General features: G+C 39.4%; 1 protein-coding gene across 1 annotated transcript in view; it reads right to left on the bottom strand.

The window, feature by feature from the left end:
* Positions 1–1,559: 1,559 nt before the first annotated feature.
* LOC145981373 (retinol dehydrogenase 12-like) overlaps positions 1,560–17,769 on the bottom strand; it is a 35,826-nt gene continuing 19,616 nt past the window's right edge. The window contains exons 5-8 of the mRNA XM_083114611.1: positions 13,716–13,892; positions 6,861–6,967; positions 3,367–3,456; positions 1,560–2,354 (exon numbers count right to left, since the gene is read on the bottom strand). Coding sequence (XP_082970737.1) covers positions 2,241–2,354; positions 3,367–3,456; positions 6,861–6,967; positions 13,716–13,892 — 488 coding nt within the window. The 3' untranslated portion in view covers positions 1,560–2,240. The remainder of the gene's footprint in view (positions 2,355–3,366; positions 3,457–6,860; positions 6,968–13,715; positions 13,893–17,769) is intronic.

Here is a 17,769-nt window from a genome sequence, read left to right as displayed (position 1 = left end):
TAGCCCTAGAGCTTTCTTTTATTTTTATCAGTGTTCTCTTCCCATTCATTTTCTCATGCGTTTGTAGTGTCTTATTGAACTAGAGCCTTGCAGCATAGTCAGGTTCCACAACAACTACTGTACGCTTACAAGTTAGGACAACGTGCCATTTATTGTTGAAAGAAGAAACTCTGTGGAGGAAATGGATGGTGGACATTTTCATGTTCTACGCAGAATTAGACACCCCAGCACGCCCTCAAGCTTCATTTTTCATATCTGGAATAAAAACTGCCATCTTCAAAAATTTCAGTCATTTAAAGTATAGATTAGAATTAATGCATTTTAAACCTAATCATTTGGAGTTTCTAACTCTTCATGATCCTGAGAAGCCAGGAAATTATTTTCCTAAGTCGAGATTCGAACTGGATTTATTTTTCGGTCCCGCTACTGACCTTACACAGCAATTGCTACATAATCACTTTGAATCACTATCGCAAATGTTACTACAGCAAACTGTCTTATGAAGATTACCGGAACTTTTCTTCGCAGAAAAAAAACAGCAGTGCAAAATTATAAAGCTGTGACCTATGAACACTTTTCACAGCAATCACGCGAGAATTCTACCGTGAACAACAAAATTTGACAGCTTGTAGTGGATCAATTTCTTGCTTCCTACTAGCCCTCGTAAATCAAATATTTTATCCCTTGTGTATGAAGCCATACAAATGTACTAGCAGATTCATGAGTGTGGCTAGTGCCAGGATAGTGTTTCCAACCCTGAATAACAAGCTCGCAAATTTTAACTTTAGTTCTGTAGAAGTCAGGTAAAAAAAAACTTTTCATTGTTACAAGGTGCCTAAGAATAACCTTGACATGCATGTGATTGTGACATTTGGTGTAGTAGAAATCTCCAAGAATTTTGGGCAGAATGTATACACTAGATAAGAAGTACTATACAACTCAATAAAACAATATCTACATCTACACGTAAATAAAACAGCAATTGAAAGAAACTATGTAATTTATTAATTTTTTGAAGATTGTTTGTTTCGTTACAAATTTAATTAACAAAAATATCAACTATTTCCAGTTCTAAATCCTTAATCGCATGTCATTCTCATACTATAAAGGATAAATCTAAGCATATTGCTGATAACATGCGTAAATTGTCATGATCTATCAAAATATACAAACAGATTTTAGCTAGCGATGATATTTTTGGAATTGGGCCATTAATTGGCAATAAACTTGGCACAAGTCAATTGTGGTCACACTATGATCACGTGGCGACAAAGCCCAATTTATGGTCATTGGCACTAAATTCAACTTTATAGCCCCTCAATATAAACTTTTGGATAAACTCTGGCCAGTAGCTCCAGGTACCCCTTCGAAGGGATGGGTGGTCAGTTGGAATAAAATTTTTGACAGCATTGTGCCTGCGAAAAGAAAGATGAAATGTCGTGTGTTGCATCCTTGAAATTTGAAAGGGTAAGTGGGCATTTATTGGAGCTACTTCTACCCCCTTTTTAAGTGGGTGTACGCCACTGGCCCGCAATAACGACATGCTTGCTTTTAAAGAACAAATATGTATTATTCTTCAATCTTCACTTGGTTTCCGCTGAGTACAGACCATTAGAATTTATACTGAAAATTTAAAATTGTTAAATGTCATCTTCATGTAATAAAAGTATTGATTCCTTTCGATCGTCATCACAGATAAGTTCAGATGTGCGTAGACTGCCTTCCATAGACGGAAGCGATTGGAAACACTAGTTTCAATGTCAAGGTTGTGCTATGAAATCAGAAAAACTGTGTAGGGAAACGAAACTATCAAGTTTCATTGATATACCACTCATACTAATCAACAATAACAGTATGTTGCTCTTTAGTGAGCTGAATCATATTCGTAGCTTCTCAATATTCGAGGCTTTCGTCCTGTTTTCAATGAACTTGCAAATAAGCATGATAAATCAGTAACTTGCGATAAACGGGGACTTTAGCAGACAATGTGTATAGCTCATTGTCCATTCAAGCTTCGATCCATTGATCAATTTCTGCCACAAGTTTTGATCAGATTAAAAGATCCTTTCTTCACCCCACCCCACTTTCAGCGCTAACAGTTTTGCATTTAAAAAAACAACTTTTAAATTGTACAAAGACGCATAAACTGGATTAATACAACCCAGGAAATGTCAACAACGAAATTGTACAGCAACAAACAACTAAAATGCATTATTATAAATATGTCGCAGTAAAATAGGTTAGACGCTTGTGAGTTTTTCTGTTCGTAGCATGCCGACCGCAGCCTCGCTTCTCCTCCACAGTTCCTGCCTTGCCAAAGGGTCGAGAACCAGCTTGTTCACGTTTGACTCCTCCTGCAAATATAAAAGGGCACGCATTATTCTAGAGCAGTTGTTCTCTACCTTCGTGAGCCCGCGGCCTGGTACAATATTATTTTAAATAGTCGATGCCCCGATCACAGTAATTTTATTCATAAATACATTTCTAAGTTTTTAAACGTTACATATTGAATTACACTTTTAAAATGGAGGTATTCAATCTTTTCCCAAGGGAGGTAAATTATCTGTAGTTCAGAAATTTACCGGTTATGGCGCTGAAATCAAATATACTAAAATTACGCTTTTAAAATAGAGGTATCCAATCTTTTCCCAATGGAGGTTAATTATCTGCAGTTCAGAAATCTCCCGATTATGGCGCTGAAATCAAATATACTAAAATTACGCTTTTAAAATGGAGGTATCCAATATAGTTCAGAAATGTACCCTTGAAATTAAATAGTAATATATAAATTGTCATAATCATGCAGAGTTATAGGTCGATTATGCCTGGGTTTGCTGACAAAGATAAAATAAGGATCTAATGAAATCTTGTAGATATCTCAAGCCAACATCATTAAACGACGACCATATTATTTAGTTTGTAATGTAACAAAGCTGTGCAAGCTGTGGCAGCGATTGGGTTCCAAAACTTGGGGGGCAAGGTGCCAAAACTAGGGCATAGGGCGGGTGCAAAAGTGATCTAATCGCTGCCACTGTGAGCAAGTGTGGAAAATCCTAAATTGACTCTTTTTTAGGGAAACATAGGATGCCTAAACAAAAACTTGGAACCACTTTTGGTCTAGTTTTGTGGAGGAACATAGTGATTCGCATTCCACATTAAAACTGTAGATCCAATCCTGATTACCCTATCTATTGCATAAAGTGAACTTAGAGAAACAACTCAACAACACCTACAAACCAATTTTGGTTATTGGCAACAAGCAATATATTAGTGGGCAAGATAACACCAGAACTGTTTCTTAGAAGTCACGTGGCTTTTGTTTACATTAGCTTCGTTGTTGCAGTGAATGGAGAATAGACTACTCACCCGGCTGTCGACGAAATATTTCCCCGTCACTCCCTTCAGTTCAGCTGCCACTGAGAGGTACACGTGAGTCTCTGCTCCAGCCTTCACAGTCTGGGAATAAAAATAAATAAATAAAATAATCAGCTGCACGCACACAGACAAATGAATGATCATGAATTTCATAAAGATATTAATAAAAGACACAGTGAATTTATGGAATTGAAATAATAATAATAATAATAATAATAATAATAATAATAATAATAATAATAAAGCATCATGAGCGTCCGCAGGGTTTTTCCAGGGGGGTAAACTAGGCACATTCTCCCCATAATAGTGTTGTCCCCTCAAAAAAACATTGCTTCATTTTGAATTTATCGTGTTCATGCTATAATTAACACATACTATTGTGGGTAAAATGAAATTATATGTGTGAAATATATAATTTTCGGTTGACTTTCATTTGCCATGAGGGACCGTGCCCCCTTGCCCCCTTTCCGGACGTTCATGTAAAGCATACGGAGACGGCAAAGTTTTCATAACAGAAATGTGGGTTTGTAAGGGGTGCCCTGAGAGGACATCCCGGTGGAGGATCATTGCACAGTGGTTCGGATCGCACTTTAAACTGTAGGTCCAGTCCCAATTAGTCTATCTATGGATAAAGTGCACTTCATACAAAAATTCAACTCAGTTCAACTGAGAAGGCACCCAAACGTCAACATCCCTTCCACGTAGTACAGACAGACCATACATGAAGAGAAAGAAAAAGTCAGGGTTTCTTTAAGTTTATCCAGAACTATCCGGCCATATTTCCAAGAGACAGGAAAAACATGCTTATACCTTGATTGATCTCTATTGAGAGACAAAGGCTCTGTCCGAAAGGTGCAAAGTACATACTTGAAGTGTGGTTTTGACGGAAGTGACGTCATCTAGTACAGTTCGAAAGCGCCAAGAACAGAAGCACGCAATTGATTGATTGATTGATTTAGTTTATTTTACTTCGCGTTTTGTGCCTCTTGGCTAATTTGCGAAGATGGGGATGAGTGATGAATTGATGAAATTGATGAATGGACATTCACAACAACCAAGCCCGACCGGGATTCGAACCCGGGACCCTTAGCGTCGCAGCGCGATGTGCTAATCACTCGGCCACAGGGTCGGGCAGAAGCACGCAAGTACGCAGCTCTCAGCAGAGATGCTTGGTGACTAGGTCACGTGATTTCCGCACTCGTTGTTCATTTGTTTAAAATCACGGAGGTAGAAAGCCAGCGACACAGGTTAAATATACGTTATGGGCCAGCAAGTTGTTGGTTAACCCTGGAATAGTACCTAAAAAAATCTATGTTTAATGGTACCTATACGTCCCATAGACGTACACATAAAAAAAAGTTACTATACCCTCTATAAATGATTTAATTTTTTTCCATACTCTTCTCGCTGCATTTTAGATACTTTTTATTGTTAATGAATATAATTAAAATAACATTTTTCCGTAAACTCATACATTTTAAACATTTATAAACTAGGTTGCATAGAAAGAGTCATAATATATATGCAAATACGAGTAGGTAACTCGAACAGCAAGAAAATAATAAACAAATAAAGATTATACTTAGGTATAAGACAATCCCTTTAACTAGGAAATGGATGTAAAAGTATTAATGAAGAATACATGAACTAAAATTTACTCTCTATCACTAACAAACAGTCATTTAGACTAGCCACAATAACTGGAAAAAACTTCATGAATAAAAATGTTCACTCCTCCTTCCACATCCAGAACAGTAAATAGTTACAAACAAATCAGTCTTTAAATTATCATTTTTTAGAAATGTGGCAAACGATGAAAGAATGCTCGCCACAGATAGGCTTTTTGCAGTTACAGCAGATCATTTTACTCATCCTTCTCTTTTTATACGAGCAGTAAGTACAGTACTGCCTCTTTCCAGATTTCGCTGTAGGTTGAACCACAACAGGTGGATCCACAACGCCAAGGCAATTTTGTATGCTGCTTCTTAGAGTGTGAGGCATATGTGGCTGTTTCATTCGTTCCTTCATCCATGGAAACGTTAGTTGATTTGCCAATTTGATGAGGAACTGAAATCTCGACAAAGGCTTTGCGTCGTCATCTTTTTTCTTTTTCTTGTAAAAGTTGAGCACATATGTTATGTAAGAGTTGTAGCATGCAATATTGAGCATGTTGTAGAACTGGTTCATTGGCCACCTTCTTGTTTTTCGTATGCAAGAAGTATTCGTGACACACTGGTCAAAGGCATCAACTGCTCCCTTTGTTTGATTATAACAGAATTACCTCAGGCTTCATACTGTTTTCATTTATTGCATCGTCGTCATGCATTGTGGAAATAAGAGTGACCAGTTTGTTAACACGTGGAGTAAATGAAACTGCTGTCAGATCCTCATGAAAAAGAAAGAGCGATGACTGAGGAGGTCGTGAAAGATAACAGGGGTCCACAAACTCCTTAGGAAACTCAGGTTTATTTTTCTTCGTCGTCCCAATCATTGTGAGGACAAGTACGAAAGTTCACTTTTTGTCATCTTTCACACTTTAAGTACTGAATTGCAGTACACAACGAAAATCATATGCAAATTTTCAAAAGTGAATGATTGTCGGTTTTCGGACAAGAGAGCCTCCTTTTCTTGTACATGGAAAAACTTCTCTCGACTTCCACCGACACAAGAAGAGCGTACTTGAAATGAACAATATCACTTGCTGTTAAGTGACTTTCAATTCCATGGAGTGCATTTTTCTTCCCAGACAAAATGTCCGATACAGAGCACAAAACTTTGTACCCCTTGTTTTTTAACAATAATCCGTCTGGCGACAATGTATATTTACTGATAGAGGGGTAAATCACATTGATGAGCTGAATTGTTACACAACAGCTTGTATCAACAATACTGCACAGAATTTCTTTGTTTCTTCAAACACAGTCGTTCAGAACGGCGCTGAAGACAATGAGACGAGAGTCGGGAACCTCTCTCCTTCAAAGGATTAGATTTGCATATAAAACGCCCCTTCTTTCACCAAAATGTAGAGAAAAATGCATAAGATGATTTTTAAAAGGCCGAAAAATGACTTAAACGGTTTAAAAAGTTTAAAAAAATTACCTTTACTCCAAAAAGGGTCAAAAATGCAAAAAAAAAATGCCCTAACAAAGGCATCTCAATTAATTCACTATCTACTTATGCAATGTTTCTGCCTTACCAAAAAAAAGATGCATTTGCATCAAAATTCTAGCAATAGTTATAAGAAGTCATTATCTTCTAACATGGGAGGATGGATTGCTATAGAGCGACCACAACAAAAGAAGCTTCCCCTTGATCCCTTGAGCTCGGGACATAAGGAAGCATAGTTCACCCTGCCTCTCCCCGCCTCGCGGAAGTACGGTCGTGGGTCTGCGCAGGTTTACTTGCCTGTGATTCCACTATAGACACCGTACCCCTTTAAACACAACGCTCCATCAAATATATGCCTCTTGCACCGACTTCCATACCTTTGCGCACATGGTGATCGGTTTCAGGACGTAATACAGCCACTGGGGTTCCACGTCGAAGATGCTTGTGTTGACAACACCTGGGTGCAGGGCGTTCACCGTCACACCTGCGAACACACGAAATCAAATATCAACATCTGTATACAAAAGCTAACACACACTGCTAAGCATGGCCGTATTTAGAGGGGGGGTTTCTAGGGTTCAAACCACCCCCCCGAAACATCTGACATGTTGGATTAATGGAAGTTCAGAAACCAAAATCTGTAACTATTTTCAATTTTTTTTTCGAATCATCATACTAATACAAGGAGACAATGTTGAAACGATAGAGCTAGAATTTTCATACATTTGGAATTCTGAAAGTTGAGTGAAACAGGATTTATTCTCGGAATTGCAGCCCACCCATGACCCCTCCATTTTCATTTATGCTGTCCTCTTTCCAGTTTAGTTCCTGCGTCACAAGGAATATACACTGAAAATTCCCTTATGATTGTCCCAAAATTCCCTTTCCAACTTTTAAATTCCCTGTCCGATAAAGTTGAAATTCCCCCTGATAGGAGTTCAAACCTAGGATCTCCAGTTTCGTAGCGCATTACGCGATTGAGGTTACAATCCATGCACCAGGATAAGTTTTTAAAGAGAGTAACTGGTTCCACACTTTTCAAAATTCCAAAAATTAAGTTGTAAGGTCAAAGAACAAGAACTTTATGACTAAAATTTCTATCTAAATTTTAGAGCTTTTTCTTGAAGGTATCTTAAAATTTGATAACAAAGTATAATAATTGTACATTTCAGTACACACTGTACGAAACGTAAAAAAAGGAAAACAAAAACAAAAAAAACTTGTGCTCGATATTCACTCATCTGCTGAATTGAGTAAGCCCCCTTAAGGATATAATAATAATAATAATAATATTATTATTATTATGGAATATTATGGAATAAAATTTTAATTATTATTGTATAATTATTGTTATTATTTCTATTATTCAAATTTCTGGCGACGCCCATAGGAACAATTATGAATGAACCCCCCCCCCCCCGAAAATTTTTCTTGCCTACGGCCATGCTGCTAAGTACTTACACTACAAAACCACACCAAGACTACAACGAACGCCATAGTCCACTACGTAAGCTCAAGGGTAAGAAGATTTCCTCAAACCCAGCAACACACAGACAGGGAAATACATATCATTAGGAAACATTAAAAAAATATAGCTGTTTTCACACTGATCGTTTGAGATATGTATTTTAGGACATGAAATCAAGTTGCACACTTTGTTGCATCCTTTTACATCTTTTCGTGAGATTAGCACATTTATCTCCTTTTTACCTCCTCTTTGATGCTTCCTCACCTTTTTCCTTCCTTTTCTTTCATGTTTTAAAAAATTGGACAGAAAAGTAATAGCCTCATTTTGTAGAGCAGAACGAGAGCTGTAAAATGGTATAATGTAATGTATTTAGTTATTTGCAGTGTTGACTAATGAATGTTAACGTAACTGCTTCAGACCTGAATGAAGGCATTTTATCAGCACCTTTTTTGCACATTTTTAGAACATTTTTTTCCCTTTCCCGACCATAATTTTGCACCTAAAAATCCTTTCCCTACATATCATAGATACAACTTTAACAGAACCATCCACAGACAATCACACAAACAACGAGATACAAAGACTGAATCAACAGGTTATCAGAAAAGATAAGCAGAAGTTGTTAAAAAATTCCAACTTAGGGCAACATTCAGCACTAAGAAAACACTCAGAAAACCCCAAACAAGTCAGTGAAAACTGGATGCACCAGTGGCGTATGCTGAGTCCAATATCTGGGCTATCGCACTATGTCACATGGTCCAAGGCTATGGATAGAAATAAATTTACCAACTCTAAGAATTCAGGTTGCTAACTAATAGGAAATCAGGTTGTCAACTCATAAGAATTCAGGTTGCCAACTCATAACAAATCAGATTGCCAACTCACAGGAAATCAGGTTACCAACTCATAAGAAATCAGGTTGCCAAGTCCAGAATCAGCATCATCATCTCACTGATATGAATAATATTATTTACAATTTCTGATCGATTTCTCCCCTGTATTTTATTCTCTAGACTTCAGGCTTCGCCGATAGCTTAGCTAGCCTAGAATATACGCTCCTGGCATACACAACCATGTGAATACAGACGAGCTTACATAGAAGAATCTGGACGTCCTCCTCAGAAGAGGATAAATGACCAGAAGCAGCATACACAGAAAGAAGAAATAGAAAGTTGGTACATAACTGAACATGAATCACATGGAATTTAATGGTTCAACATAAAAGTATTAGTACACAAAGAACGAAATTGGAAACAGAAAAATCTGAGAAGCAGCTTTCATAAAAATGGATCAAAACTCTATTAGTCATCCTAGTTCATAATTCAAGCAAATATGTTCCGCTCTCCGCAGAAAACAGAAATTGTAGCAGAAGTGGAGCAGAAAGTGGTTGGAATTGCGGAAGGAGCAATGGAGTGCAAGGTCTCGTAGGGTCGGCAAACAGAAATTGTTCACCTGAAGACGAGAGAAGGGGGTGTTCTGTCGAAATGTAGTTTTAGAATAGTTGTAAGTAGTAGAAGCACTAGACAATGGGATAATGTCCAGTGGCGTAGCAACATATCGCGAGACCCTGGGTGAGATTAGAATGCGAGGCCCTCATCCGTTTCTAAATTGAAATCTCAATGTGAATCGATACAAAAATCTTCAAGGATACATCAGCAAATTATCATATTTAAATAATAATACATTACTGAATAAAATGGTATTTAATAATTTCACTCTTTCTTTGTTTTCCGTGAGCTGAAATAAGAAGCTGTAGGAAGGAAGCAAGAACTGCTTATATTCTCCATTGCCTTCTTGAGTTGCAAACAACCCATTTGTTTCCTGGCGATTGGAGGTGCTTTATTATTAACATAATTAAATCGGGAGTGCAAGGTCTAGAGAGAGAAGAAAAGATAAGAAAATTCGAGAAAAGAATAAATGGGTAAAAATGTCCACGCAAGTTATCGTGTTTTTTTGCGTAAATGTTTTACATGAGAAATATGATAATAATTATCACTTTTTACGGGGCCCCTTAGGCTTAGAGCCCGCCCCCCTGTGTGTTACGCCCCTGATTTGACATATTGTAACGTTTAACTAGAATTTAAAGACAGATAGAAACAGAATGTTTTAATTTTATTGGCTACAAAAATTAGCCTTTCCATCTTTGCAAACCCCCTCACTTCTATTTAATACACTTTTTGTATTAAATATGATACCCCATGAGACGCGAGGCCGCTGGCAGTCGCCCACTTCGCCCACCCTTTGCTACGCCACTGCAATATAATAAATCTCTGAAATGTCTCATATTAATTGTAATATCCATTTAATTTAAAAACCCCGATTTTTGCCAGGTTTAGTGGCACTCAATTACATTCTAAACTCAACGTCTTGTACGAATGTAGAGAAACATCATCATTACATTATTATAATGACTACGAATTATGTACAGTATGGGGTGTAAGGGGTGATCTTCCACGTAGTACACCCAAATGTCAACCTCACTTCCATGTTAGTACAGTGGGATCCATGAGTATTACCCTGCAAATTGTCGATGACTATTTTCATTGATTTTTCTCTTACATCCTATGTGTTTTTAAGTGATGGATTTTTATGTATGCTGGTTCAGAACTTGTCAACAGCTTGTTTTGAGTTTTCTTTTAATTCTTAAAGCTCTTATTGGATCAAATAAGATGTACGAACATGGTGATGGACAATTTGCACGGTGATACTCATGGATCCCACTGTACACCCTCGACTGAAGACTAACGAGGCTCTGGCGACTGGCCCCATGGCCAGTATAATTTTGTTTGTGTTGTCCTGTTCTTTTGTCCTTATGTGTGCTGAGTGCTCCTTTACAGCCTCAGCTTTTAACAGAAGTCAGAACATTTTAAGATTTTTAATTATGCAACGTTAGAGTTGTTCTTTGTAATGATAATGGGCTGGCCCCCGTATAATGTGACGGGAGCAAAATAGCCTAAGTGCTGACGCTCCCACAATTTTAAAATCAAATTCAAATTATGTACAGTATGTAACATACTTATTCGTACACACGGATTTTCAAAGAAAATGCTTTAATATCTGAAAGGAAATACACTCTTTTGAAATTGTTTCTTTACAATTCAATAAGTAATATCATTAGAAACATAAAATCTTACCCAAATTCTGTATAACCAATGACAATAATAAATTAAATGAAACTGAAAGAGAAACATGCCATTTTTTGTACAACTTTTCTATTCGTACACTTAATAATATAAAAGAAAAAGTATATTCAGAGCAAATTGACTGACAGTTCTAATACTTTGATGCGTTTCCTTTGGCTTTAATTACTGCTTGACTCCTGTTCTTCATGGAATTCATAGATCCTAACCACAGTGCAATGTCTTGAACTACAGATTATTTACCTACTCCGGTGAAACATTGGATCCCAAAGCGTGATTTTAAAATATTTGATTCTAGCGCCGTCATCTGGAAATGGTTGAACTACAGATTTACCTCCCATGGGAAAAGATTTGAGACCTCCATGTTAAAAGCATAATTTTAATGTAGTTGATTCCAGTGCCAACATCATGAAATTGCTGAACTACACATTACTTACCTTCATTCAGAAAAGATTGGATACTTCCATGTTAAAACCGTGATTTTATTTGATTCCAGCACCATCATTGGGAAATGGCTGAACTATAGATTATTTACTTCCCATGGAAAAGATTGGATACCTCCATTTTAAAACCGTAATTTTAATGTATTTGATTCCAGCACCATCATCGGGAAATTGTTGAAATGCAGAGAATTTACCTCCCTTTGCAAAGATTGGATAATCCATGTTAATACCGTGATTTTAATATAAGCGACTTCAGCGCCAACATCGTGAAATTGTTGAACTACACATTAATGACCTCCCCTGGGAAAAGAATGGATACCGCCATGTTAAAGCCATGATATTAATATATGTGATTTCAGCGCCTCCATCGGGAAATGGTTGAACTACAGATTTACGTCACACGGGTAAATAGTGAATACCTTCATGTTAAAAGCGTAATTTTAATTTATTTGATTCCAGCGCCATCATCGGAAAATTTCTGAACTACAGATAATTCACCTCCCTTGGGAAAAGATTAGATACTTCCCTTTTAAAAGCGTAATTTTAGTATATTTGATTCCAGCGCCATCATCGGGAAATTTTTGAACTACAGATAATTTATCTCCCTTGGGAGAAGCTTGGATATCTCCATTTTAAAAGCGTAATTTTAGTATATTTGATTTCAGTGCCGTCATCGGGAAGTACCAGAACTTCAACAAATGATGCCTTTCCCAGAGGAAGATAGTTCAGCCATTTTCCGATGATGGCGCTGGAATCAAATATATTAAAAATCACGCTTTTAACATGGAGGTAACCAATCTTTTCCCAAGGGAGGTAAATTATCTGTAGTTCAGAAATTTCCCGCTGATGGCGCTGGAATCAAATATATTAAAATTACGCTTTTAAAATGAAGGTATCGAATCTTTTCCGTATCGTTTGTGACGATATTTTCTTGACGATATATGGCGATATCAAATTTCTGATATCGTCCATCCCTAGTGGCTACTTCGTACACTAAATTTATCTTTGCAGCTCCTTGTCGGAAACTATTGGCGAGACCTACCGAAAACACACGAAAAGTGAGGAGAGTAGAAGTTTAAAATTCTCCGTTTCCTCCGCAACCCCGCGCCAATCGATGCGGAGGCGAAGATAACTTTTCGCCTCCGGAATTCCCAGCATTCTCCATTGGAAGAATTTCGCGCCGCTTCCGCCTCAATGGGCGAGCTTGTACTTGATTACATGTATTTTCCTGCCTTTGGGTCGCTTCTGTATCAGTGTGGGTCCAGCCATAGATTTCAGTATACTCAGTGTTTGTTCGGAGTTCTGGGGAGTTCAATTCTACCAGAGGCGCAACCACAAATTTTTGTCGGGGGCGGGGGGCAAGTACAAGAAGGATAAACGTCAAAAATGACCGGTATAATTATTTCCGTACATTTGACATATGTAACTTTCATGTAGAACATATGATTTACACATATGCAACATGAAGCGACGTAAATTCAGAAGATACATATGCAATATGCATGTCAATACTAAATAGTGCACGCATTCCAAGAAAATTTTTAGATCCAAATTTTTGCAAACTGAGAACAATATTGATTTAGTAGGGTGCAATTAATTTCACGGGGCGCCATGGCATTCTCTTTATTACAACTTTTTTTTAAAACTTAGATCGTTCAGTGCCCACGTCCAACTTCTGCCTCCCCCTAGCTACGGCTCTGAACTTGATGAGACTATAAGAAAAGCAGGCATTGCGATCGAAGCGAGCATGATAATTTTACGAAACGTATTTGTATTTCCATAAAATTTGAAATCGAGGGTGGCATAATTGCCCCTCTGTGCCCCCTGCAGGTGCTCTTGCTGTCTGGAAGAAAATTGCAAGAAATATATGAAAAATAATTTCATCTTGAGTATAATTTTGTCCTGCTACTCGTAGATTCTGCTAGCCTTGCTTTTCTTTACTTCAATGTTTGTCCCCCCTGTGGTTGCGCCACTGTAATTCTACTGTAAAGGTCGGTATTGCTGCTACAACCATTTTCGTCTTCTTCTTCTTGTAAAAGAACCTTCCTTCTATACTCTAAGACCAAACCCAAATAGACTAACCTAACCACCACAGATTATTTACTACCCCCAAAAGCTTGAAAAGGATGTAGCAGCAATCACTACCTACTGAAAAACACAAATTAACATCGTTCCACCCACCTGCACCCTCCAGCTTCCTCGCTAGGTCCACGGTGAACATGAGAAGGTAGAGCTTCGAGTAGGAGTAACACGTGGACGCGTCCAGGGAGAAACTGTCGAGGTCCAAACTCTGTACCACGTGGTGCAGGCAGGAGCTCACGTTCACCACTCTGCTGGGGGACGACTTCACGAGGAGACCTGTGGGGGGAGAGAAACCATTAGTCCAGTCTCGTTCGCTGCACGTTTTGACACTCGGTGTAGTGCAGGTGTATCCAGTGTCAGGCTGGTGCAAGGAAATGACGTTCAACCAAGTAGACGGAAAGCGGTGTTCAAGTTGAGAAGATTCAACAAATGCCTGTCTGCTGCTTCAAACGTTCATTTGATTAGTTAGCACGTACCACATGACCATACAGCACACACTACACCGTTCCAGAACGTAGTGCAAACGGTGCAGACACCAAATACACTACTCGACACCAAAGCAACGAAGTGGACGAGTCGGAGTTGCAGCGTGTAACCAACGGAGTCCATTAGTGGTGACGTCACAGCAGACGACGCGCTAGGACTGAGTCCTCGCAACGAGATAACTTGTTTTTTTCCTATTCAAGTCAATGCTGTTTTCCTTCGGAAGGGGTAGCTTTAATTATTGTGACAGCAGTTAAGAAACAAAATTATGATGCGTATCGTACATCAATGTAAAGATGAGATTTCGGAGAATACGACTATATATCACACGTACCTTACAGAGAATAATGTAAAGAATAACTGGAGTAAGAAAATCATGCATTTTCAAAACATTCCACTTCCGAGCACAGTCGAAGCCGAAATGGTGCTCAAACTTTAAGCGTGGTGATTTTTCCACAGAAGATGGTGAAAGGTGTAGGAGGCCAGTGTCAATGTCAACTCTGGAAAAAGTGAATCAGGTTCATGACCTGATTTTCAGTAACAGACGAATTTAACTTCAAGCGATAGCTGAGACCTTGCACATATCGAAAGAACGTGTCCGGTCAATAAGCCATGATCAGTTGGACATGCACAAGCTTTCCGCAAAATGGGTGCGCAATCGTTTGAACGCCGATGAGAAACGCAAACGTGTGACTTCTTCTCAGGTGATTTTGTGGTATTTTGCGAACGATTTATTGAATCGGCTTTTTATCCAGGATGAAAGTTGGTTCCACTACTTTGATCCTGAGACCAAACAGCAGTCATGCGAGTGGCGCCACTCAGGATGTCCCAGGCCAAAGAAATTCAAAGCACAAATGTCCGCAGGCAAGGTGCTTGCCTCAATATTCTGGGATAAGGATGGTGTTTTGTTATCAGACTGCCTTCCAAAGGGACAAACCATAACATCAGAGGATTACTGCAGTCTTCTGGCTATGTTAAAGGACGCTATTAAGGAAAAGCTCTGGGGAAAGTTGAGAAGAGGGGAGATGTTTCTGCAGGATAATGCTCCCGGTCACAAGGCTGGAAGAACAATGGGTTTTCTGAAGGACCTAGGGTTTCAGTGCACCACCCACTGTACTTACCAGACCTTGCACCCTCTGATTATTATCTCTTCCCTACTGAAAAAAGTTTTAAAAGGACAGACATTTAGAAGTGATAACGAGGTTATAGCAGCTGCCGAACAGTTTTTTGCAGACCAGGAGAAATATTTTTTTTCGGAAGGGTTAGAGAAGTTGGAGCAACAAAGTTCCAAGTGTGTTGACCTTCGGGGAGAATACGTTGAATAGCCTGAAACTTTCGCACCTGTAGCTAAAGTCCTTCTGGGTTTGGTCGAGAACGTATCAGCCCCCCCGTATATATCTTTATCTGTGCTTCGACGTTGTCTGGTTCCTCCCAGCGTAGAGATGTTAATTAATTTCGCTGAAAATTTCTACGTAGTACATCTCCTGTGTGTGCCTAATCTTCAATAATTGTCACTTACCATGTTTTACACCCGAACCCTTCAATTAATAACATTATGAATATGTATATACACACACATTTATATATATATATATATATATATATATATATACAGGGTGGTGCAAAATTCCGTTTACAACGCTTGGGAGGTGATTCGACAAGTAAAAACAAGGAAAAAATGCCATGTGAAAAAATGTCGAAATCGGCACCGTTTTCGAGTGACAGGCGTGCGAAAATCGCCTCACACCATGTTTATAGCACAATAACTCAAGAAGGAAGAAAGATATCAATGTCGGAATAAAATAATACAAACAAAATCGTACCTGACGAATACAATGGTGCAGCAATTGAGGCCCAGTGTAAATTGCGCAAGGGGACTCTCAAAGAAAGTGGGGAATCCCCTGATGGAAAATACAGGAAATTTACTACTATTTTCTACATAATGTTGAGATCGGAATGTAGGCAGTAAAAAATTACGACGTATGTCCACATGTCCAACTACTGCTGGGACACCGTCCCACACTCGGGAAATAGGAAAATAACTGCAAATTTCCTGTTGTACACGGTTCACATTGCGGTACGAAGAAGAAAAGAAACCAATTTGTCGCATGTCCCACTACTGCTGGGACACAATTCCAAATGGAAAAAATACGAGAAAACACTAAAAAAACGTTTTCAATCCCTTAATGTTGACACACTACTTTGCAGTACAAAAAACAAAAGTTAAACAATGGCCACATGTCGTCAGGCTGTACATACTACAAGAGAGCTCCCCAAAGAAAGTGGGTAATCCTCGAAGGAATGAAGAAGGAGAATGGCGAGAAAACGCACACAATGGCATGTAACATTTCCGGACACAGCACATCTTGAAGGGATTCCACTGAGAAGCGCACAACCTCCGCACATGCAGATCGATGGTATGAAGAACAGCGATCTCCAGCATCTTCACTCGCACCTTTCACTAAAGGACACTATGCTATGCTGTTAGGGGCTCACAAACACCGGTATACTCAGAGACTTTGTTGAAAAAGTCCGCCATTGACTTGAAGACAAAGATGGCATCGGCGAAGCACTGATTGTCTGGTAAGCGAAAATACCTTTGGCATGTCAACAATTGTCCCAGCAGCGGCACTAACACGAACAACGAGATCCTCAGCACTTTCCACATGGGTTCCATACACGAGCCTTTTCATTTCTCCCCACACAGAGAAATCCAGTGGTGTGAGGTCGGGGGAACGAGGTGGCCACGGTAAAGGTCCACCCTTGCCAATCCAACGATCGCCGTAAATATCGTTGAGTAAGGCCGGGCTCCCCGGTCGAATTGTGCGGGGCCGCCGCGGGGTGAAACCAGATACGTTGTCTACCTGCCAGTGGCACGTTTACCAAAAGTTCAGGTAATACGTCATGTAGAAACACCCGATTATTCCCAACACACAAAGTAGAGGACAAAATGTACGGGCCTATCAAGTGGTCACCTACTAAGCAACACCACACATTCACTGCGAACCTATGTTGATGATGGCGCACAATGATTGCATTCGGATTGTCCATATCCCAGACGTGGCTGTTGTGGCTATTGAACATGCCGTCTCTGGTGAACATTGCGTCATCGGTCCACAAAACTCTTGTTGGGAAATCTGGAATGGCAAGAGTTTGTTGCACGTACCATTGGCAGAAATCCATGCGTAGGGGAAAGTCCGTGGGCAGTATGTAGTGCACCTTATGCAATTGGTATGGGTGCAATCCCTCCTCCTGAAGAACGCGGAACATATTGCTATGGTGGGATTGTTGCGTACGAGCAATGACACGTGTGTTGGTGTCAGGACGGTCTCGTATCGCGTCCAACACGTCCTCTTCAAATTGCACAGTGCGCACAGTGCGGGGTCTTCCACAATCCCACCTACGGGGTAGTAGAGATCCAGTTTCACGCAGTCGAGCATCAAGTCTTTGAAAAAGTGCATGTGCTGGTAACCGACTATTGGGAAAACGTTCGTGATACGAACGCCATGCTTCATATTCCTTGGAGCAATTCAACCACACACACACGCCAGACTAAACCCTACGCTGCGACAGGCAGAACAGACAGGAAGAACAACGGTCGACTACACTCTCTACGTAGTATCCACCAACACTAATACGTAACAGGTGACCTACACTCCCACAGCGCCTC

The sequence above is a fragment of the Lepisma saccharinum genome, chromosome 29 (assembly GCF_977018435.1).
Source record: "Lepisma saccharinum chromosome 29, izLepSacc3.1, whole genome shotgun sequence".
Taxonomy (NCBI): Eukaryota; Metazoa; Arthropoda; class Insecta; order Zygentoma; family Lepismatidae; genus Lepisma; species Lepisma saccharinum.
The sequence above is the reverse complement of the archived record's forward strand: the minus strand, read 5'-3'. Positions and strand labels throughout refer to the sequence as shown.